Source organism: Schistocerca americana, chromosome 1, assembly GCF_021461395.2.
Source record: "Schistocerca americana isolate TAMUIC-IGC-003095 chromosome 1, iqSchAmer2.1, whole genome shotgun sequence".
Classification (NCBI taxonomy): domain Eukaryota; kingdom Metazoa; phylum Arthropoda; class Insecta; order Orthoptera; family Acrididae; genus Schistocerca; species Schistocerca americana.
This window is the reverse complement of record NC_060119.1, coordinates 1213039861-1213065136: the sequence shown is the minus strand read 5'-3', so window position 1 is coordinate 1213065136 and position 25276 is coordinate 1213039861. Positions and strand designations below refer to the sequence as shown.

The following is a 25276-nucleotide window of genomic DNA, read 5'->3' as shown; positions in this document are numbered from 1 at the left end:
CGGGTGTTGGCCCTGTGTGCCTCGGTCGTATGCAGTCCTGATTGTGGCGCTCACCTGCACGGCGCCAAACACGCATACGACCATCATTGGCACCAAGGCAGAAGCGACTCTCATCGCTGAAAACGACACGTCTCCATTCGTCCCTCCATTCACGCCTGTCGCGACACCACTGGAGGCGGGCTGCACGATGTTGGGGCGTGAGCGGAAGACGGCCTAACGGTGTGCGGGACCGTAGCCCAGCTTCATGGAGACGGTTGCGAATGGTCCTCGCCGATACCCCAGGAGCAACAGTGTCCCTAATTTGCTGGGAAGTGGCGGTGCGGTCCCCTACGGTACTGCGTAGGATCGTAGGATCCTACGGTCTTGGCGTGCATCCGTGCGTCGCTGCGGTCCGGTCCCAGGTCGACGGGCACGTGCACCTTCCGCCGACCACTGGCGACAACATCGATGTACTGTGGAGACCTCACGCCCCACGTGTTGAGCAATTCGGCGGTACGTCCACCCGGCCTCCCGCATGCCCACTATACGCCCTCGCTCAAAGTCCGTCAACTGCACATACGGTTCACGTAAACGCTGTCGCGGCATGCTACCAGTGTTAAAGACTGCGATGGAGCTCCGTATGCCACGGCAAACTGGCTGACACTGACGGCGGCGGTGCACAAATGCTGCGCAGCTAGCGCCATTCGACGGCCAACACCGCGGTTCCCGGTGTGTCCGCTGTGCCGTGCGTGTGATCATTGCTTGTACAGCCCTCTCGCAGTGTCCGGAGCAAGTATGGTGGGTCTGACACACCAGTGTCAATGTGTTCTTTTTTCCATTTCCAGGAGTGTAGTTAACGTCGAGTATAGATTTAAGTGTCAGGAAGTCGTTTCAGAAAGTATTTGTAAGTAGTGTAGGCATGTATGGAAGTGAAACGTGGACGATAAATGGTTTGGACAGGAAGAGAATAGAAGCTTTTGACATGTGGTGCTACAGAATAATGCTGAAGATTATATGGGTAGATCACATAAATAATGAGGAGGTATTGAATAGGATTGAGGAGAAGAGACGTTTGTGGCACAACTTGACTAGAATGACATGTTGTGAGGCATCAAGGGATCACCAATTTATTATTGGAGGGCAGCGTGGAGGATAATAATCGTAGAGGGAGACTAAGAGATGAATACACTAAGCAGATTCAGAAGGATGTAGGTTGCAGTAGGTAGTGGGAGATAAAGAAGCTTGCACAGGAATAGAGTAGCATGGAGAGCTGCAGCAAACCAGTGTCACGATTGAAGACCACAACAACAACAACTCATTAAATAACGGTCAGAGGTCTCCAACTGTTTAGGATTCACAAAAATAATGTGTAATTTGTATGAGTGTGTGTGTGTCAGAGAGAGAGAGAGAGAGAGAGAGAGAGGGTGGGAGGGGGGGAGGGGGGGGGGGGGGGGGGAAGGAGAGATCTCTGAGACAGCGAGTGACTCATGTGCAACAATGAGTAATTGGCCAAGAGTTACTAAATGTCAACAAACATTCGTGTTTGATCGAGCTGGCCTCCCGGTCGTAGGTCTGACCTGTCTTGTTTTATTTAAGCCACTCAAGGATACCTGTGTTATTTTAGTCCATTCGCCGAGTCATACAGCCCACAAACAGGTTTCGCTTACCGAGGTGAATGAGACGAAGTCGAAGCGGCCAACCAGTTCTTGCACCTGTCGGCTGGTGGCGTTAGCAGCCGGCTTCGTGACAGTTCGCACTCATCGCCGCTAGGTGGCTCTGCGTTCGAATCCAAAGGTGCCATGCTTGCGCAGCGGGATGAATAATTCAGAGTCCTGCAGGACGCGATGCGTTGTGAGCCGCCGTTGGGGCAGAGGGCGCGAAGAAATATAGATGGGATGGTGGCGAGCCGCACTTGTACGGCAATATCTGCGCCGCACGCGGCGAATACCCAATGGGATTCCGCTAGCCACAGGGCACAGCGCGCCTCTCCCAATATGGCTGCGGTAGCGAAGCTAGGCTCGGAATACTGAGGGCCAGGCCGCATCGAATAGCCATTGTCGGGTACGCGCCAATGCGGTACCAGAATGTAAAAGAACGAGATAGCTTGACATAGTCAAAGATAACGGGGAGTACCTTATTATGCAGGCAGTATGCCTATCGCAAGGGTAGCACTCTAGAGGCAAAATGGCATGCTATTGGTGATAAAACACGGATGCTGGATTGAATCCTCTCCTTCATGGGTAGTCACCCTTTTTTACCGATCGCCCTCTTTTGTATATCTATTAGTGGTTACATTTTTTAACCGCCCACCAGTTCCACAGAACTGGTGATTTATACAGTAGGGAAGTAACTTTACTTTATAAAATTTATAAAGCAAACTCACAGCAAGTTTAAGCATGTATTAATAGTAACTTACTAAATAATTTATGTTACAATTTTATGAAAACCTAATGAAAATGTTTTAAGACCGCTACCACCTACTGCCCAACACGAAAAATGAGCGCGCATTAAGTGAGTGGTAGGGACATGGCTGCTACCACTGCTCTGCACGATACTATGACAAATCGTTAACAGACGCAAAAGTGTTACCTACTGTGTATCTAGGAGGCTTGAGTAATCTGCTAGTGTTCTCAACATATGAGGGCCACCATTTTTCCCAAGACGCACTCGATCGCGAATTGGAAACCACAGTCAAAATTTAAAAAAAAATGTTTTATTTGCAACAATTAGCTAAACCTTGCAGCTACTTGTCTACATTGTCACCGCTCTTAGATATTTATCGTATGGTGCCAACTTCCCCCCCCCCCCCCAATGAACCATGAATCTTGCCGTTGGTGGGGAGGCATGTGTGCCTCAGCGATACAGATGGCCATACCCTAGGTACAACCACAACGGAGGGGTATCCGTTGAGAGGCCAGACAAGCGTGTGGTTCCTGAAGAGGAGCAGCAGCCTTTTCAGTAGTTGCAGGGGCAACAGTCCGGTTGATTGACTGATATGGCCTTGTAACTCTAACCAAAGCGGCCTTGCTGTGCTGGTACTGCGAACGGCTGAAAGGAAGGGGAAACTACAGCCGTAATTTATCCCCCGGGGCATGCAGCTTTACTGTATGGTTAAATGATGATGGTGTCCTCTTGTGTAAAATATTCCGGAGGTAAAATAGTCCCCCATTCGGATCTCCGGGCGGGGACTATTCAAGAGGACGTCGTTATCAGGAGAAGGAAAACTGGCGTTCTACGGATCGGAGCGTGGAATGTCAGACCCCTTAATCGGGCAGGTAGGTTAGAAAATTTAAAAAGGGAAATAGAGAGGTTAAAGTTAGATATAGTGGGAATTAGTGAAGTTCGGTGGCAGGAGGAACAAGACTTTTGGTCAGGTTAATACTGGCTTAAAAATACAAAATCAAATAGGGGTAATGCCGGAGTAGGTTTAATAATGAATAAAAAAATAGGCGTGCGGGTAAGCCACTACGAACAGCATAGTGAACGCATTATTGTGGCCAAGATAGACACGAAACCCACGCCTACTACAGTAGTACAAGTTTATATGCCAACTAACTTTGCAGATGACGAAACAATCGATGAAATGTATGATGAGATAAAAGAAATTATTCAGGTAGCGAAGTGAGACGAAAATTTAATAGTCATGGGTGACTCGAATTCGAGAGTAGGAAAAGGGAAAGAAGGATACATAGTAGGTGAATATGGATTGGGGGTAAGAAATGAAAGAGGAAGCCATCTGGTAGAATTTTGCACAGAGCATAACTTAATCATAGCTAACACTTGGCTCAAGAATACATGGAAGAATCCTGGAGATGCTAGAAGGTATCAGATATATTATATGATGGTAAGACAGAGATTTAGGAACCAGGTTTTAAATTGTAAGACATTTCCAGGGGCAGATGTCGACTCTCACTACAATCTATTGGTTATGAACTTTAGGTTAATACTGAAGAAACTGCAAAAAGGTGGGAATTGAAGGAGATGGGACCTGGATAAACTGACTAAACCGGAGGTTGTACAGGGTTTCTGCGAGAGCATAAGGGAACAATTGTCACGAATGGGGGAAAGAAATACAGTAGAAGAAGAATGGGTAGCTCTGAGGGATGAAGTAGTGAATTTAATTGATGAAATGAGAAAATATAAAAACGCAGTAAATGAAGCAGGCAAAAAGGAATACAAACGTCTCAAAAATGAGATCGATAGGAAGTGCAAAATGGCTAAGCAGGGATGACTAGAGAACAAATGTAAGGATGTAGAGCCCCATATCACTAGGGGTAAGATAGATACTGCCTACAGGAAAATTAAAGAGACCTTCGGAGAAAAGAGAACCACTTGCATGAACATCAAGAGCTCAGATGGAAACCCAGTTCTAACTAAAGATGGAAAAGCAGAAGGGTGGAAGGAGTACATAGAGGGCATATACAAGGGCGATGTACTTGAGGACAATATTATGGAAATGGTAGAGAATGTGGATGAAGATGAAATGTCAGATACGATACTGCGTGAAGAGTTTGTCAGAGCACTGAAAGACCTGAGCCGAAACAAGGTCCCCGGAGTAGACAACATTCCATTAGAACTACTTACGACCTCGGGAGAGCAAGTCCTGACAAAACTCTACCATCTGGTGAGCAAGATGTATGAGACAGGCGAAATACCCTCAGACTTCAAGAAGAATATAATAATTCCAATCCCAAAGGAAGCAGGTGTTGACAGATGTGAAAATTACCGAACTATCAGTTTAATAAGTCACGGCTGCAAAATACAAACGCGAATTCCTTACAGACGAATGGAAAAACTGGTAGAAGTCCACCTCGGGGAAGATCAGTTTGGATTCCTTAGAAATATTGGAACATGAGGCAACACTGACCCTACGACTTATGTTAGAAGAAAGATTAAGGAAAGGCAAACCTACGTTTCTAGCATTTGTAGACTTAGAGAAAGCTTTTGACAGTGTTGACTGGAATCCTTTCTTACAAATTTTAAAGGTGGCAGGGGTAAAATACCGGGAGCGAAAGGCTATTTACAATTTGTACAGAAACCAAATGGCAGTTATAAGAGTCGAGGGACATGAAAGGGGAGCAGTGGTTGGGAAGGGAGTGAGACAGGGTTGCAGCCTCTCTCCGATGTTATTCAATCTGTATATTTAGCAAGCAGTAAAGGAAACAAAAGAAAAATTCGGAGTAGGTATTAAAATCCATGGAGAAGAAATAAAAACTTTGAGGTTCGCTGATGACATTGTAATTCTGTCAGAGACAGCAAACGACCTGGAAGAGCAGTTGAACGGTATGGACGGTGTCTTGATAGGAGGATATAAGATGAACATCACCAAAAGCAAAATGAGGCTAATGGAATTTAGTCGAATTAAGCCGCGTGATGCTGAGGGAATTAGATTAGGAAATGAGACACTTAAAGTAGTAAATGAGTTTTGCTATTTGGGGAGCAAAATAACTGATGATGGTCGAAGTAGAGAGGATATAAAATGTAGACTGGCAATGGCAAGGAAAGCGTTTCTGAACAAGAGAAATTAGTTAACGTCGAGTATAGATTTAAGTGTCAGGAAGTCGTTTCTGAAAGTATTTGTAAGTAGTGTAGGCATGTATGGAAGTGAAACATGGACCATAAATAGTTTGACAAGAAGAGAATAGAAGCTTTCGAAATATGGTGCTACAGAAGAATGCTGAAGATTAGATGGGTAGATCACATAACTAATGAGGAGGTATTGAATAGGATTGGGGAGAAGAGAAAGTTGTGGCACATCTTGACTAGAAGAAGGGATTGGTTGATAGGACATATTCTGTGGCATCAAGGGATCACCAATTTAGTATTGGAGGGCAGCGTGTAGGGTAAATATCGCAGAGGGAGACCAAGAGATGAATACACTAAACAGATTCAGAAGGATGTAGGTTGCAGTAGGTACTGGGAGATAAAGTACCTTGCACAGGATAGAGTAGCATGGAGAGCTGCATCAAACCAGTCTCTGGACTGAAGACGACAACAACAAACAACAACCTGTAAACTGATCGAAAAACTTTTTTTACGGAAGTCTAATTATTCATTTTGGGAGCAGTGTGCAAAATCTTAATGCTGTGCATATTGTCACCATCTGAATGGTTATTATTAATGAAGTGTTGTCCAAAAGCTGACTTGGTGCATGAAACGCCTGAGACGTTCCCTTTGTAACACTGGACACCCTGTAGCTTTTCACCCACTAGAATTATTATTATGTTCGTGACAAACACGCATAAATGTGTCAGTTTCCTACTGGACATTCGTCACTGAGGGTGATCTTACCAATTGAAGAAGCCTGAGAAATTTGCCTAGCCACGCCACCTGTCATTCTGCGACCTTTTGTAACAGCTCCCTACACCACACGACATAGCATTATAAACACCAGAAGATGCAACTTAAAAAGTTGCGAAACCGATTGTGTTAGTCTCTAACGGACTTCAATTAATACAGTTGTTGCGGACTATTGTAGTTCACATTCAGTTTTACGTTTTAAAGGTTTTAACATCTACATCTACAGCTACATCTACATCTACGTCATTACTCCGCTATTCACAATAAAGTGCCTGGCAGAGGGTTCAGTGAACCACCTTCAAGCTGTCTCTCTACCGTTCCGCTCTCGAACGGCACGTGGGAAAAGCGAGCACTTAAATTTTTCTGTGCGAGCCCTTATTTCTCTTATCGTGATGATCATTTCTCCCTATGTAGGTGGGTGTAAACAGAATGTTTTCGCAATCGGAGGAGAAAACTGGTGACTGAAATTTCTTGAGAAGATCCCGTCGCAACGAAAAACGCCTTTGTTTTAATGATTGCCACTCCAATTCACGTATCATGTCTGACACTATCTCCCCAATTTCGCAACAATACAGAACGAGCTGCCCTTCTTTGTACTTTTTCGATGTCATCCGTCAGTCCCACCTGATGCGGATCCCACATCGCACAGCAATACTCCAGAATAGGGCGGACTTGCGTGGTGTAAGCAGTCTCTTTAGTAGACCTGTTGCACATTTTAAGTGTTCTGCCAATGAATCGCAGTCTTTGGTTTGTTCTACCCACAATATTACCTATGTGATCGTTCAAATTTAGGTTATTTGTAAATGTAATACCTAAGTACTTAGCTGAATTTACAGCCTTCAGATTTGTGCGACTTATCGCGTAATCGAAATTTAGCTGAGTTCTTTTAGTTCCTTCTGAGGTCATCAGTCCCCTAGAACTTAGGACTACTTAAACCTAACTAACCTAAGGACATCACACACATCCATGCCCGAGGCAGGATTCGAACCTGTAGCGGTCGCGCGGCTCCAGACTGTAGCGCCTAGAACCGCTCGGCCACCCTGGGCGGCTAGTTCTTTTAGTACTCATGTGAATAACTTTACACTTTTCCTTATTCAGGTTCAATTGCCACTTTTCGCACCATACAGATATCTTATCTAAATCATTTTGCAAGTCGGTTTGATCATCTGATGACTTTTCAAGACGGTAAATGACAGCATCATCTCCAAACAATCTAAGACGGCTACTCAGATTGTCTCCTATGTCGTTAATATAGATCAGGAACAATAGAGGGCCTATTACACTTCCTTGGGGAACGCCTGTTTATAAACGCTTGTGTTATGCTATATAACAGTCACTCAGTTACCCGCAACATTGTTCGGAACTTGCTCCGATGTATTCGGATATCTCTAACGAGGTTAACGCAGCTAATTCACGCGTTTGCATTTTCGATGGCAAAAAGTGTGTGGAGGGCCAGACGTAGCCGATAATTGCCCCTGGATGTGCGTTCCCGTCCAGCTAAGGTAAGCGATCAGGTGTCCTGTGATGGTTGCTGAGCGCTCACCATCCATCCCGGGAGGACGTTCGCTTTCACGACGTGCTAGTTTTCACATCTCGCGCTGAGCGCTTTAAGACTGATTTCAATCGTAGCCAGCCGCCCAGAGCTCGCTGTGTTAGGGTTACCAGGCGTCTGGCTTCTACGCGATCGTTCCCGGCTCAATGTATATAAAAAAAGTGTATATAAAAGTCCTATATCAAGATCGCCAAAATTCGTTTACTGCTTACTACTTTCAGCTAAATTAGGAGCCTACTTCAGTTGTCAAGCAGTTTTCTGCAATCCCCTTAGCCTGACTTGGCGTATTTAGTTAACAATAAAGGCGTTTAGGAATCTTGAACTAGGATATTTATCCACACATTTTAGCGTAACAAATCGTCTATTTGACAACGTAAATGTCCAGGTTTTGTTAGTCCTTTCAACGACGAAGCAGACAATGCACAACGAAGGCTTCTCCCAATCAATGACGTGAATAACCAAGCAAAGTTCTCGTAATTTTAAAACGATTATCAGAGATACCTCATAATCAGAGCCGCGCGGTCTAAGGGTGTCTTGTCACGGATCGTGCGGCTCCCCCCCGTCGGAGTTTCCAGTCCTCCCTCGGGCATGGGTGTGTGTGTGTTGTCCTTAGCGTAAGTTAGTTTAAGTTAGATTAAGTAGTGCGTAAGCCTAGGGACCGATGAACGCAGCAGTTTGGTCCCATAGTCCTTATCACAAATTTCCAATTTTCATAATCAGAAAATTTACAATGAACATAAACAATACATACATAATCATATATGAAGATAGTAACTGTTCTCGAAAGAAAAGATACCATTGATGACCGTGCAGCCTCTCTAGAGTAAATGATAATTAATTGTAACCCTCAGCTGCCGGCAGCTGTTGTGAATATACCTCGATGGGGACAGCTGAAAAATGTGTACCCCGAACGGGACTCGAACCCGGGATCTCCTGCTTACATGGCAGACGCTCTATGCATCTGAGCCACAGAGGACACAGACGAATAGGACGACTTATCCCTTGCACCCTTCCCGTGATTGTGGACAGTTGGGAATGTGGGCCTCACGGGAAGATTGCAAGGGATAAGTCGCTACAGTCGCGCACTGTTCATCTGTGTCCTCGGTGGCACAGACGGATAGAGCGTCTGCCATGTAAGCAGGAGATCCCGGGTTTGAGTCCCGGTCGGGGCACACATTTTCAGCTGCCTCCATCGAGGTATATCATCAACACCTGCCGGCAGCTGAGTGTTTCAATTAATTACATACATAATAGCCAAAGACTACTTAGTATTCTCTCCGTCCGAACAGGCCACAGAGACCCAACGCTACTGACCGGCCGACGTGTCATCCTCAGCCCAACTGTGTGTGTGGATATGGAGGGGCATTAGGTCAGCACACCGCTCTCCCGGACGTATGTCAGTCTACGAGACCGGAGCCGCTACTTCTGAGTCAAGAAGTCCCTAAGAGTTGCCTCACAAGGGCTGCGTGAGCCCCGCTTGCCAACAGCGATCGGCAGACCGGACGGTCACCCATTCAGTGATCTGACGGGAACCTATGTTATCACTGCGGCAAGGCCGTTGACACTTAGTATTCTGGACATGTGAAATTAGCACCGAATTAAAACACTTCAAGCGGATGGTATTAGCTGCAGAAACTATAGATATATCTAGAAAAATGTAAACTTGTATGAAAGTAAATTATAAAATTGTATGAAAGTAAATTATTTGATCAGTGTCACAATGTCATGAAATTTATGTAGCAGGAAAGTCGAATCTACTTTTAAAAAGTATTTGGCATGTGTAGAGTGCACAACGTACTTGAAAACACAGCATAATCGAATTTTATTTGGAATCACTGAAATTAGCAGAAAACTAGTTTAGAGTTCCAGATCACAGCGCTTACGTCGAAACGGTGTTATCTTTCATAAATGCCCAGTGAACAAAAGAACGCAATAAACTGCAAATAGACACAATCACAAAGACGATGTTGTTGTCGTGTAATTGAAAATTATCCTGTCAACAGTTCACGAAATGATTTGCAATAAAAGTAACGTTCTTTAATAAATGGGTTCAAATGAGAGATATTAATACTTAAATACAGATTATTGTTTTTTCTTTATTGTTCCAGTTGAAGTGACACAAGTTATTGAATACCTTTTCGTTTACAGAATCAGAAGAAATGATAACTGTGTATTTTGTTGAATGAAGAGATTTTTATTTACTTTGACCGAATATTATCTCAAGTAGGCAGACAACTGAACAATTAAAAAGACTGAACACCAACTTGCTATCATAACTGCCAAGTCATAAGGCTGTTTACTGAGTGTTTTTTAATTTAAGCACATTTAAGGGTAATTCCGCAAAAAATGTACTGTAACTGACTCTTAAGGGGGGGTGGCTTGCGGAGTATAAATGTAGATGCAGATGTAGGTATTCTCAGTCGTTTATTAAGGGGCTTAGGACGTCAAACGGGCCGACTTGGAGCAGGAGAGGCACCACAGGACATTTTAATTTCCACTGTCTAAACTTTTACAAATAAATTCATAAAACTTTAACAGTATGACCAGGAAGGATTCAGGATTCATACTCATAGCAGTGGAAGCTCAAAAACGTAAGAAAACACATTTTTTTACATGTGAAATTTCATAACTTTTAACTTACTACTGGCTGCATTTGTTGCTATAAGTATACTTTTCTTCCTAAGTAAGAGAGATTCTTCGATGACTTTTGTACAGCATACAAACAATAGTTACAGGTGTATGAAACTCTAGAAGTTATTTAATTTATGAAAAATGAATGAACTGTTACATTTTAAACTTCATGTTTAGAAAGAACCCAAGTTTTATACTTAATTATCTCAATTTTTCCACAGTTTTTTAATAGATTTGGGAAATTCTAATGTTTCATACACCTGTAACTACTGTTTGTTTGTATGCTGTACAAAAGCCATCGAAAAATCTCTCTTATTTAGGAAGAAAAGTGTACCAATAGCAACAAATGCAGCCAGTAATAAGAGAAAAAATGATGAAATTTCACATGTAAAAAAACAGGTATTTTGCTACGTTTTTGAACTCCCATTGCGATGAGTGCGAGTCCTCAATCCTTCCTGGTCATGCTGACAAAGTTTTATGAATTTATTTGTAAAAGTGTAGACAGTATAAATTAAAATGTCCTGTGGTGACTCTCCTGCTCCAAGTCGGCCCGTTTGACGTCCTAACCCCCTTAATAAACGACTGAGAATACCTACATCTGCATCTACATTTATACTCCGCAAGCCACCCAACGGTGTGTGGCGGAGGGCACTTTACGTGCCACTGTCATTACCTCCCTTTTCTGTTCCAGTCGCGTATGGTTCGCGGGAAGAACGACTGTCAGAAAGCCTCCGTGCGCGCTCGAATCTCTCTAATTTTACATTCGTGATCTCCTCGGGAGGTATACGTAGGGGGAAGCAATATATTCGATACCTCATCCAGAAACGCACCCTCTCGAAACCTGGACGGCAAGCTACACCGCGATGCAGAGCGCCTCTCTTGCAGAGTCTGCCACTTGAGTTTGCTAAACATCTCCGTAACGCTATCACGGTTACCAAATAACCCTGTGACGAAACGCGCCGCTCTTCTTTGGATCTTCTCTATCTCCTCCGTCAACCCGATCTGGTACGGATCCCACACTGATGAGCAATACTCAAGTATAGGTCGAACGAGTGTTTTGTAAGCCACCTCCTACGTTGATGGACTACATTTTCTCAGGACTCTCCCAATGAATCTCAACCTGGTACCGGCCTTACCAACAATTAATTTTATATGATCATTCCACTTCAAATCATTCCGCATGCATAATCCCAGATATTTTACAGAAGTAACTGCTACCAGTGTTTGTTCCACTATCATATAATCATACAATAAAGGATCCTTCTTTCTATGTATTCGCAATACATTACATTTGTCTATGTTAAGGGTCAGTTGCCACTCCCTGCACCAAGTGCCTATCCGCTGCAGATCTTCCTGCACTTCGCTACACTTTTCTAATGCTGCAACTTCTCTGTATACTACAGCATCATCCGCGAAAAGCCAGATGTTACTTTAACGTCTGTAGACGTCTCTCCATTGATAACAACATGCTGTGTTCTGTTTGCTAAAAACTCTTCAATCCAGCCACACAGCTGGTCTGATATTCCGTAGGCTCTTACTTTGTTTATCAGGCGACAGTGCGGAACTGTATCGAACGCCTTCCGGAAGTCAAGGAAAATAGCATCTACCTGGGAGCCTGTATCTAATATTTTCTGAATCTCATGAACAAATAAAGCGGGTTGGGTCTCACACGATCGCTGTTTCCGGAATCCATGTTGATTCCTACAGAGTAGATTCTGGGTTTCCAAAAACGACATAATACTCGAGCAAAAAATATGTTCTAAAATTCTACAACAGATCGACGTCAGAGATATAGGTCTATAGTTTTGCGCATCTGCTCGACGACCCTTCTTGAAGACTGGGACTACCTGTGCTCTTTTCCAATTATTAGGAACCTTCCGTTCCTCTAGAGACTTGCGGTACACGGCTGTTAGAAGGGGGGCAAGTTCTTTCGCGTACTCTGTGTAGAATCGAATTGGTATCCCGTCAGGTCCAGTGGGCTTTCCTCTGTTGAGTGACTCCAGTTGCTTTTCTATTCCTTCGACGCTTATTTCGATGTCGGCCATTTTTTCGTTTGTGCGAGGATTTAGAGAAGGAACTGCAGTGCAGTCTTCCTCTGTGAAACAGCTTTGGAAAATGGTGTTTGGTATTTCAGCTTTACGCGTGTCATCCTCTGTTTCAATGCCATCATCATCCCGGAGTGTCTGGATATGCTGTTTCGAGCCACTTACTGATTTAACGTAAGACCAGAACTTCCTAGGATTTTTAGTCAAGTCGGTACATAGAATTTTACTTTCGAATTCACTGAACGCTTCACTCATAGCCCTCCTTAGGCTAACTTTGACATCGTTTAGCTTCTGTTTGTCTGAGAGGTTTAGGCTGCGTTTAAACTTGGAGTGAAGATCTCTTTGCTTTCGCAGTAGTTTCCTAACTTTGTTGTTGAACCACGGTGGGTTTTTCCCGTCCCTCACAGTTTTACTCGGCACGTACCTAATTGATTGTGTCTCTGCTTTTAGCGCAAAACTACCAGCTAAATATAACGTCGAGCCCGGATTTTATATTCTTGGACGTGGCAAACCCTACGCGGAGTTTCCTTCTTCTGGTCCGCGAATTGTGCTGCATGGAGCGCTGACTCACCAGGTCTGTGGTGGCGTTGGCGGGCGCGCCCACTTCGTACCGCCGGACGGACACCACCCGGGGCGGCGCCTCCTCCTCTGCCATCCTGCAACACAAACCACAAGCACTCGTCTCAGTACACACTAAAAAATAAAAAGTAAAAATAAACAAACATGTCTTCCGGTGTTTCTCATGGCCTGGAACAATCCACTGTAGTCGATGCCACTCGGGATCCCTGCTCGTAAGATGGTGTAGCTTGTGATGACACATTCCGGCTCAGAGACATACAATACCTTAAAGGCTGCACCAAAGATTAAATTGAGAGGGATGCAGAATATAATCTCTGTAATGTTCATATTGGATTCTCTTTTGTTTCATACTCCAAGAAGGAGTTAAGATACACTTTCGATTGTTACCTTGTAGGGGATGGACGTAATTTGTGGTGTGTGCGGAAAGGCATCCATCTTGTTAGTATTTATGGTTTGTACGACGAGCAGAGCAAGTCTTATTGTCTTGTGAATAAAAAATAGTGCGAAGTATCTAAGTTTTACGAGAATTATTTAAAGCGACGTAGCATTGTATTCCTTGGTTTCTAACGTCTTTGTGAAGTAAACCGATGCCGACTTAGGAAGATACACACGGTCAACAAAGTGAAGAACATCGATGGCGACTAATGAATTAATATTGTGGCAGAAGGACTAAAAAAATGGTTCAAATGGCTCTGAGCACTATGGGACTTAACTTCTGAGGTCATCATTCCCCTAGAACGTATAACTACTTAAACCTAACCAACCTAACGACATCACACACATCCATGCCCGAAGCAGGATTCGAACCTGCGGCCGTAGCGGTCGCGCGGTTCCAGACTGTAGCGCCTAGAACCGCTCGGCCACTTCGGCCGGCCCAAAAGGACTAATTCTACGTCCAAGGTGAGAACTCTGATTAAATCAACAATGACATAGAATTCAAAAATGTGATTAATCGGAATTGTAAATTATTTTACAGGCAAATTTCACGCATCACTGAATTTGTCCGCATTCAAGCCGGTAAATATAGTCCATAAAAAAAGCCTTTCAAAAGTTCTAAAGTTAAAGTTCCATATCCATAATTTATTTTATTTTCAAAAAATTAATAAATTTAATTTTTTTATTTATTTCGCCACAAGCTGCAAACGTTTCGCGTAAATGCGATGAATTCATCTGCATTGCGGACACTATAACGTGGCAAGGGTCCGCGAGCGGACTCAAAAGACAACGTAAAACAGCGCGGGGAGAGGAGCAAAGCCCAAATTACATCTCACAGGGTTGCCAGCCTGCACCAGTATTCTTTGCTTGTGTGTTTGATTGTAGGTTCAGTAACCTAAGACTGCGTATAATGTCAAGTTATAATTCATAAACTGACCCGAGTTATTACGCCGTGGTCGAATGGATTTCACCTTAAAACCCAACGTTTCGTCCCCATCTGCGGAGAATATTTTTCGAGGGGATCGTAGCTTGTTCCAATGTCCGATTCAAACCCTGGCTCGTTACTGACTTCAGCATCATTACGCTTACGCACAGTGGCGTGACGTCACATGTTTTCCGTGTTGTTGTTGTTGTTGTTGTGGTCGTCAGTCCAGAGACTGGTTTGATGCAGCTCTCCATGCTACTCTATCCTGTGCAAGCTTCTTCATCTTCCAGTACCTACTGCAACCTACACTCTTCTGAATCTACTTAGTGTATTCATCTCCTGGTCTCCCTCTACGATTTTTACCCTCCACGCTGCCCTCCGATACTAAATTGGTGATCCCTTGATGCCTCAGAATATGCCCTACCAACCGAACCCTTCTTCTAGTCAAGTTGTCCCACAAATTTCTCTTCTCTCCAATTCTATTCAATACCTCCTCATTAGTTATGTGATCTACCCATCTAATCTTCAGCGTTCTTCTGTAGCACCACATTTCGAAAGCTTTTATTCTCTTCTTGTATAAACTACTAATCGTTCACGTTTTACTTCCATACATGGCTACACTCCATAGAATAGTTTCAGAAACGACTTCCTGACTCTTAAATCTACACTCGATGTTAACAAATTTCTCTTCTTCAGAAACGCTTTCCTTGCCATTACCAGTCTACATTTTATATCCTCTCTACTTCGTCCATCATCAGTAATTTTGCTCCCCAAATAGCAAAACTCATTTACTACTTTAAGCCTCTCGTTTCTTAATCTAATTCCTGCAGCATCACCCGATTTAATTCGACTACATTCCATTATCCTCGTTTTGCTTTTGTTGATGTTCATCTTGTGTTTTCCATAAGCGAGCGCAATTGGCCGTTATCGATTGCCGTCGTCTGCTGTTGCTATTACCTCATGGTGGAAGACTAGTACCTGCTTCAGCACCAGAATCCAGATGTCATTCAGTTCCACTCCCTCCTCCTTCCTACTGAAATTCCTGTGGTGTTTTACAATCTCTATGGCCTCTGTGGTATCCGTTGGCCTTTCACGGTATCTGCCTGTGGCTGCCAGTACTCCTACCAAATGGATGTGGTGGTCTCTTGGCTGCAAAGCATGTTCTGCAACAGCTGATCTGCCAGTCTCCCCTCTTCTGCCACTGCCGTTGTGGTCTTCTGGTCCATAATATAAAGAACAATCAAATAATTTAAAATCAGTGATGGAAAAACACTCTAAATATTGAACTGGGTGAAAGTCCAAATCCACAACACCTGTTAATTGTGTCATACAGGGAAAAACACAACAAACAGCTATTGTGGATTTGCATTTTCACTCAGTTTAACATAGACTACTTTACCACCTCTGATTTAAATTTTTTCACTGTCCATTACATAACGTACAAGTTCTTCAGCTGTGGTTGCCCGACCTAAAAGTATTTGTAGCTCTTCTAGTGCTTTTTTGACGGTCCTTTCTGTAGTACTTCAGTACACATAGCCACAACTACACAGAATCCTATAAATGCTTGCTTCTTCCAGCGGTTAGCGAGCATTTTAGGTGATCTTGTATCTTCCGGGTGGGATTGTAGCTTACCGTGACGTTCGCTTATTGAAGATTTTTCCTATGCTGTCAGGGACGTCTTTAATGAAATGCAGGAAAACTTTCGATTTTATCACTATGATTTCTGCGCGCTGCTCTTTTCACTTCAGCGAACGAACGACTCTTCTTTAGCAATGGATTGGTGAGATGTTTTAATTCTGCGTCAAGCATCCCTGGTTCGCACATTTACATTGCTCCGTCCGCCAACGTGTTTATGATGTCTCGCATTTGTTGTGGATGGTGGTTCGAATCCCTCTGAAGGCAACCGTCTGTGTGCGTAGGATTTCGGTAAATTGAGTGGCCCAAGCTACCACCTTCCTTCTTGAAAACTAGCACATCAAGAAAATTTAATCTTCCGCCGGCCTCCTCCTCTATGGTAAACTAAATCTTCGGACTGATCCCGTTAGACGTTTGTGAAAACGACCCAGTTCTTCCCTTCCATGCCGCCACTAAAGAAACGTATCATCCACGAACCGGAAGCAAATATTCAGTTTCCTGTTCGCAGTTTCCGATGCCTGCTCGTCGAATTTTTCCTTAAAGAATTCGGCTATAACTGGGCTTAACGGGCTCCCCATAGCGACACCATCCGTCCGTTCATAGAACTCATCGTTCCATTTGAAATACGAGGCTGTGAGGCATTATTTAAACAGTTATGCAACATCGGGAGGATAATTCCGATTTAGCCGTTGTAACACTTCATATTTTACAATGTCATGTTACGTTGGAAGAGGCATCATTTCAAGAAGAGCATTTCCCCCTACCACCATGACTGTCCTTTCGTATACCTACCCATTTGTGCAGTGCGGGCGAAGTTATAATGCGCGCACCCTAACATGAGAAAATGTGGTGACCTATCATCTGTCTGCTCGTCAATATTGTTATTACAAACAACACCTTATTAGCTGATAACAGCACCTAGAAAGAAGAAGTGATTAAGTCCATGTATGTATAAACTGTCTTTTAATATGATATTCTGATCTTCTCAGCTGTTCTCTCGGACATTCATGCAGGAACTGCGCCTTGTACTTCGGAACAACACATGCAGTGCATTATCGTATTTATCCGCTGACAACCGGCCGGAGTGGCCATGCGGTTCTAGGCGCTACAGTCTGGAGCCGAGCGACCGCTACGGTCGCAGGTTCGAATCCTGGATGCGTGTGATGCGTGTGATGTCCTTAGGTTAGTTAGGTTTAATTAGTTCTAAGTTCTAGGCGACTGATGACCTCAGACTTTAAGTCGCATAGTGCTCAGAGCCATTATCCGCTGACAGCGGGCAAGCGAATTTCAACTAAAATGTCTCCAGTGGCCGGGAATATACATAATTGATGCATGAGTGCAAGTTCTAGACGCATGGCTGACGAAATGTAAATGGCTTATTTCAATAGTGGTACAAGTCCATTACCTCCACTTTTCTGCCTACAACGCTTCTGAAATTAATGATCCAAATAAACAGAAAGAAAGGTTAATCTCAAGCAAGAAGCCATATGCTTGAATATTTCTAGTACCGCAACTGCAGATGTTTCAGCGATCATTTAACTTTAGGACTCTGTATCTCAAAATGAACTAAAATGGACTTGTACCACTACTGAAATAAGCCCTTCATATGGAAGTATGGGTCTGGCCATGGGGCATGTTCGGTCAGAGGTTTGGCTGCCCTCTGTACTGAGTGAAGTATTCGGCGATGAACTTGAACGTGTGTCACGTAACGACCGATTAGACCAAATGTTAGGGGTGAAAAAAGAAAAAAAGAAAAATGGTAAGGCGACCGCTCGCGATAAGTGATAAATTTGGATTCGAGTCCCGGTCCGTTACAAATCTTCATTATCGTCATTGCATTATACAGCTAATGATTGTTCACAATTGCGATGCATTACATGTATTTCTTAACAGCTGTTGCCGCGGAAAAACTCGCCCGTTGTTCGAAGGGACTTTGCATTGCCCTTCGCAAAAACACAGGTACTGCAATATCGTGAATCACTAGAGGTGTGTCTTGTCGTGTTGTTCGAATTTAAGCACAATATTTCGGCAACCAACCCAAATGTCTTCGGATACTGCGAGGTTCGCTGTTATGTTTACTCGCTCCCTGAACTCCAACCAGACTGTGAGCAACTCCTGTTTTTTTTTTTTTTTCTTTCTTTATTGAATTTCAATTCCCCCCGAAGGGGGCGTGCTGGCAGCAGCTTACTACGCCGCTCTTCAGCTTACAGAATTTGTTTTAAAAAGATGAAGATAATAAAAAATAACAGTTGGCGATAAAATCGGTGACTTAAAGGTAAAATGCCAGAAAATTCTAGAACTTAAAACATAAAACACAGGGTTGATGATACTAAGAAAATACACAAGAAGCAGAAAAATAACAGACAGACAGTTAAAAAAACACGGCGACAGTCTGGTTTCTGTTCGCAAGACATAAAATGCACACCCAGCGACAGCATGATTTCTGTTCGCAACACTGTGGAAAGACGCACAACACTGAACACTCACTTAAACACGGCACTAAAAAGTTGGCACAAATATGACATACCACAGCCGAGAGCAGGTGGGGGGGGGGGGGGGGGGAAACAGGACAGATGACGGAGAAATAAAAAAGGGGGGGAAGGAGAGGAAAAGTGAAGGGTGGGAGGGGGGAAAGAAGCCAATGGAGAATGAGGACCCGAAGAGGGGTGGGGGGTGCTGAGCAGACGGGCCAGGGAGTGGGGAAGGCAGAGGAGGGGAATGCAAAAGGACTCGGGGGGGTGGGGGGGGAAGGGACATAGGGGGAGGTTGGGCGGGGAGAAAACACAGGATGGAAGGGGGGAGGAAGAGGGAGCCCAGGGAAAGGACGGAGGAAAGGAGGGGGAGTGAGGATCAGAGCTGACAGGAGGGATAAATGGAGGGAGAGAGAGCATCATCCGGGAGGGGGAGTTGACGGAAGCCACCTTGAGAAAGGAGATGTAGGGTGTAGAGATGGAGCAACTCCTGGTCTCTCGCTGCTATTTATAGCCGAGTTCGATTACCGGTGCCCACTAGACCCTTTGATGCTCCTCGGAGCTCGCACTGACATTCTGTCAAATGCAAATTCTCTCAGAGTATCCCAGTTCTGGTGAATGTGTAGGTTGGCGAGACCTTAATGAACTGGGTACTGGACTCCAACCTTTGTTTAATTTGAATACTTCGTCCGCATTCATTAGGTTTTGTATCATTTTGGCGCCATGTCACTTTTCTTCGTATTGGCTGTTATTTCACTTACGCAATACAGATTTCAAAGACGTTGCTTATGGACTATTTTACAATTACATGCTGCAAGAAACTCATCACTTGTTATCAAAGCGGGTGTCAGAAACAAATATAAAACAATTATCATCGCTCCAGCTGTGACTGAGGTTTCCGGTTAAAACTTGATATGACAATATGTTGTTCTAACCTGATGTCATAATAATTTTAAAATTCACTTTACGCCTTCCTGAGTGACAATCTAAAACTCATTACAAATTAATAACGTAAGTGTAGACCAGGTGTGGCTTAAACTCAAAGAAATAGTATCGGCAGCAAATGAGAGAATTATACCAAATAAACTAACAAACGATGGAGCTGATCCTCCTTTGTACACAAAACGGGTTAGAACATTGTTGCAGAAACAACGAAACAAACATCCCAAATTTAAACAGACGCAAAATCTCTAAGATTGGCGATCTTTTACAGAAGCTCGAACTTTAGCGCGGACTTCAATGCGAGATGCTTATAACAGTTACCAGAACGAAACTTTGTCTCGAAACCTGGCAGAAAATCCAAAGAGATTCTGGTCGTATGTGAGGTATGTTAGCGGCAAGAAACAATCAATGCTTTCTCTGCGCGATAGCAATGGAGATACAATCGGAGACAGTGCTGCCAAAGCAGAGTTACTAAACACAGCCTTCCGAAATGCCTTTACAAAAGAAGACTAAGTAAATATTCCAGAATTCGAATCGAGAACAGCTGCCAACATGAGTAACGTAGAAGTAAATATCCTCGGAGTAGTGAAGCAACTTAAATCACTTAAAAAAAGCAAGTCTTCTGGTCCAGTCTGTATATCAATTAGGGTCCTTTCGGAGTATGCTGATGCATTAATTCCATACTTAACAATCATATACAACCGTTCGCTCGACGAAGGATCCGTACCCAAAGACTGGAAAGATGCACAGGTCACACCAGTATTCAAGAAAGGTAGTAGGAGTAATCCACTAAATTCCCCGGGAGTGGAATGGTAGAGAGATAGTATGATTGTTGTTGGATGAATCCTCTGCCAAGCACTTACATGTGAATTGCAGAATAATCATGTAGATGTAGCTGTAGATGTAGATGTTAATACTTGCATCCATTTTTAAAAGCTCTTCCTCTAAAAGATGTACTTCTTTTCATCAGTTAATGTATCACTTCAGAAATTTTCCGTTTGATAACCTTACTCATGGAGCTTCAGTCTTTAACCTCTAGGTCATTTCTGCTTGATATAATTCGGACTGCATTTGTTCAGCAAATACAGCGGAGTAACGTGTGACCCGGCCTGTTTATTCCAGGCAGCGGGCAGCGGTCCCCGTTCTCTGGGCAGCTCTCCCATTGCTCGTCGGGCTGACTCACGACCCTGTCCCCTGGCTCCGCTCCATACGAGGCGCAGAACCGGCCTCTGCACCTCCATTGCTCCCCCCCCCCCCCCTCCAACCCTGCCCCCTCCGCTACCGCCATTTTTTTCCACTCCCCGCACAGTGACTCATCTGAACACAGACAGCTTCACGGCTGGCCTCCTATCCAACACAGTACGCCTTTTTCATTCAGTGACCCAGCCACAAAGCCTCAGCAGACGAAAACTTCCCATTGTTGAATCAAAAAACATGCACACTCTATTAGAGAGAGCCTTTTTAAGCGTGAATTGACAGCCGCTGTAAATTTTCTTAAGGGAGTCATTTACCTGCGTAGGCTACTTATTTTGAAATACTTTATTTCACTGTTAGCAATTAGCTAATTAACTAAATTGGAATTCATTGGATACCAGTGGACCACAGCGACCGTTCAATATTCAAATGTAAAGGATATAGTGCTACAACGATGAAAAATAATATTACGACGATGTCAAACCTTATTTTGATGATATAAAGAAGAATTGACGATATTAAATTGTAATTGTAATTTTATTATTTTAATTTTTGTGCTCAGTGAATCAAAGACTTTCTAGTGCACCGAATAAACTAGCATTGTTTGTACTACGAAACTATATATGATTGTTAAGTGAGAACTGCTGCTATCTAAGACATTTTGTATGGGCGGATTTTGTTCTCGTACTGGTCGGTAGAGAAAGAAAAGTTTCTTAATCGATGTATGTAATGTGAATGTATAAAGGCTATAAAAAGGAGAGAGAGAGATAATCCTTGCGGACAATCACCATATTGTATAAGAAAAGTTAAGTACAAGTTATTCAAAACAAATATCTCCAAAATGTATCGTCTTGTGATTTCTAAAGACTGAAAATTGCGGTGTTTAATCTAAAGCTGTCCTGAATAACAGCGAAGAACATTTATGTCATCATATATTTTCTTCGTTTGACCACGGTTGTGATTCGCATGTTACTTTTTGTTACGCGACGTGTTAGGAATATTTTCACTATACTCGCAAAAGTGCACACAGCTTTAATCGAACCTGCATCTTTCGGAAACGATAACTCTTAATCAGTTACAATTACGCGAATACCGTCTACATCGCAACCGTGATCACAAAAGTGTTTCCTGGACCTGATTTTTATAAATGTGTAGACTTCAAGGCGAACAGCATTGAACCATCGCTGGCTCGCAACAATTGAAAGAAAACAAAACAGGGACTGAAAAACTTTAAATTTTAACGCCGTCAGCGTTATGAAATCTGAACGACGTTAGTTGATTAATTAAATATTAACAGGAAGAGAATTATTAAATTTTAAAGATTAAAACATAGCAAGAATGTAAAGCATTTTAGCATCATTACGTTTCTTTGCATTAGTACTTGAGTATCAGATACCATCATATCTATTTAGAAGACAGTGCGTAAATAAAATTGCCACCTTTTATTATTATTATTGTAGCAATTCAAGGAGGACAGTTGTCATTCGCAGTATACGTAATCTATTGCCAACTGTCACATGCTTACTTTCTGACACAGCTAAACTTACGTGATTCTTCTGGTACTGAACCGATGATGACTACGTTATAGTGTACTCGAAATCTAGATCTGCAATAAATTACGGATCGTGCAATAAAAACTCCAGAATCAGAGTTCTGTAAGGTTCGCAGAAGAGTTTCTGTGAAGTTTGGAAAGTAGGAGACGAGGTACTGGCAGAACTGAAGCTGCGAGGACTGATAGTGAGTCGTGCTTGGGTAGCTCAGATGGTAGAGCACTTGCCCGTGAACGGCAAGGGTCCCGAGTTCGAATCTCGGTCCGGCACACAGTTTTAATCTACCAGGAAGTTTCACAATAAAAACTGCTGTAACTGTAGCATGTTAGGTTACACACAATAATGTGTGAAAATTAAAAATGTGATGGTGTCCCTAAATCATTTCTCTGATCCAGCACACATGATAATCTGCGTAGGTCACAGTGCATCATTTTCGTTACATGACGTATGGGACTGATCATGCTGCTGCAGACAAATAAAGGCGTTAAACTACGTCATTGCAAGCAATCCAGTGCGACTTCAAGGCCGTATTTTAATTGACAAGGATATATCAAGATTAAAAATTGCGTTATGAAATACAGAGATGTAACAGTATTTTTTATTAAAGAGGATCGATTTCGGTCTAAAATCAGACCGTCATCGGGTCCAAAAAATTGTCAGCTATGCATTTACACGGAGCAACAGTCATAAGGTATAGACTGTTTCATTACAAATATTAGCTGTATGTGTGTTACATTTGTGTTCAATGAGCCCCAGAGATGCTTGTGTCGAGCTTGTGACAAGCGTTTCTGAGGTTGACTGAACGTATAAGTGACACAAATACAGCTAATATTTGTAATGGAACAGTTTAAAACTTATGACTGCTGCTCCAATTGTATAAATGCATAGCTGACAAGGGAACCTCCCCATCGCAACCCCCTCAGATTTAGTTATAAGTTGGCACAGTGGATAGGCCCTGAAAAACCGAACACATATCAATCGAGAAAACAGGAAGAAGTTGTGTGGAACTATAAAAAAAATAAGCAAAATATACAAACTGCATAGTCAACGCGAAGATATGCAACATCATGGACATTCCGAGATAAGGAGCGCCGTGGTCCCGTGGTTAGCACGAGTAGCTGCGGAACAAGAGGTCCTTGGTTCAAGTCTCCCCTCAAGTGAAAAATTTTTCTTTATTTTAGCAAAGTTATGATCTATCCATTCGTTCATTGACGTCTCTGTTCACTGTAATAAGTTTAGTGTCTCTGTTTTGCGCCCGCACCGCAAAACCGTGCGATTAGTAGACGAAAGGACGTGCCTCTCCAATGGGAACTGAAAACTTTAGATCGCAAGGTCATAGGTCAACCGATTCCTCCACAGGATAACACGTCTGATATATTCTATACGACACTGGTGACGGCATGTGCGTCACATGACACGAATATGTTGTCGACCCAACTAACTTGTACACTTGGCGAATGGGTAAAAAGATTCTTCCACGTTGTCCGATTTAGGTTTTCTTGTGGATGTGATAATTACTCCCAAAAAAGTTATGAAAACATAAGAGTTTGTCACATAAACTGCAACAAATGAATCCAAAAGACTCACACTCGCACACTTTTCCCTGTGCTCTGTCAAAACAAATGTTTTTTACGTTTTCAAATTTTTCCGTGTGTAGACCGTCAAATCCTGCATATGTCCAAGCAAATCTTAACATGTCCTGGAATTTTGGAGAGCGAAGTTGATTGTGTGTGAGTGCCTGAACTTTGATAATTGTCTGAAAATAAAAAATTAAACTTTTTGCTCAAAGGAAGACTTGAACCATGGACCTCTAGTTTCGCAGCTGCTCACGCTAACCACGGGACCACGGCGCCCCTATGTTGCGTCCCGTCCTTGATGTTGCCTATCTTGCACATGGACTACTCAGTTTGTATATTTTGCTTGTTTTTTCATAGTTCCACACAATTTCTTCCTGTTTTCTCGATTGATCTGTGTTCAGTTTTTCAAGGTCTATCCACTGTGGCAACTTATAACTAAATCTGAGAGGGGTGCGATGGGGAGGTTACCTTGTGAGATACGAAACTTCCTGGCAGATTAAAACTGTCTGCCATACCGAGACTCGAACTCGGGACCTTTGCCTTTCGCGGGCAAGTGCTCTACCAACTGAGCTACCCAAGCACGACTGACACCCCCTCCTTACATCTTTACTTCTGCTAGTACCTCGTCTCCTACCTTCCAGACTTTACTGGCAGAAGTAAAGCTGTGAGGACAAATAATGAGTCGTGCTTGGGTAGCTCAGTTGGTAGAGCACTTGCCCGCGAAAGGCAAAGGTCCCGAGTTCGATTCTCGGTCCAGCACACTGTTTTAATCTGCCAGGAAGTTTCGTATCGGCGCACACTCCGCTGCAGAGTGAAAATCTCATTCTGCATAGCTGAGATGTTTTTCTGGACTCGATGACGGTCTCAGCCTGGACCGAAATCGATCGCCTTTAATAAATATTATTGTTAAAGCTGTTTATTTAATAATGCAGTTTTTAACCTTCGTTAAAGACACACGACACCACCTACACAAAATATTTCCAATGAGTATATTAATGTGGGTTCATTAAATCATTAATATACTCACCAACATACATCACGAAAGGTTTCAATATCAAAATCGACTTTTACTCACGAAATACTAGTGAATGACTCGATTTAGCAAATTAATTTAGAGTTTCGTGTTTTTGTGGAAAACAATAAAAATTTATTACTGCAAATCCAGTTTAACCAAATAATTATGGATATTATTCCTAATGAAAAGCGCTTGGGGATAGGAGATGCACTGATAATTGTTTCACCGCCGTCCGGCAACAGATAGCATAGTGGCATAGCTCCCGGAGCGCCATCTGTGTCTACCGTTTAATAGGAAACACTCTCAGATGGAATGCTGACTGTGGTGCAAGCAGGCAGCCACGCCACGGAGCCGCACTTGTGCTTCCTACAGCCAACTGAGCCAAATATTATACCAATGACAACTTTCATAATTGTAATCCAATTACTTATCCTTGCATAAGGACT

The 25276-nt window shown here is 43.1% G+C and overlaps 1 protein-coding gene across 1 annotated transcript in view; it reads right to left on the bottom strand.

The window, feature by feature from the left end:
* The window catches only part of LOC124619829, a 1389509-nt gene that overhangs the window by 930805 nt on the left and 433428 nt on the right, over positions 1–25276 (bottom strand). Inside the window, exon 2 of the mRNA XM_047146446.1 lies at positions 13079–13163. Coding sequence (XP_047002402.1) covers positions 13079–13162 — 84 coding nt within the window. The 5' untranslated portion in view covers position 13163. The remainder of the gene's footprint in view (positions 1–13078; positions 13164–25276) is intronic.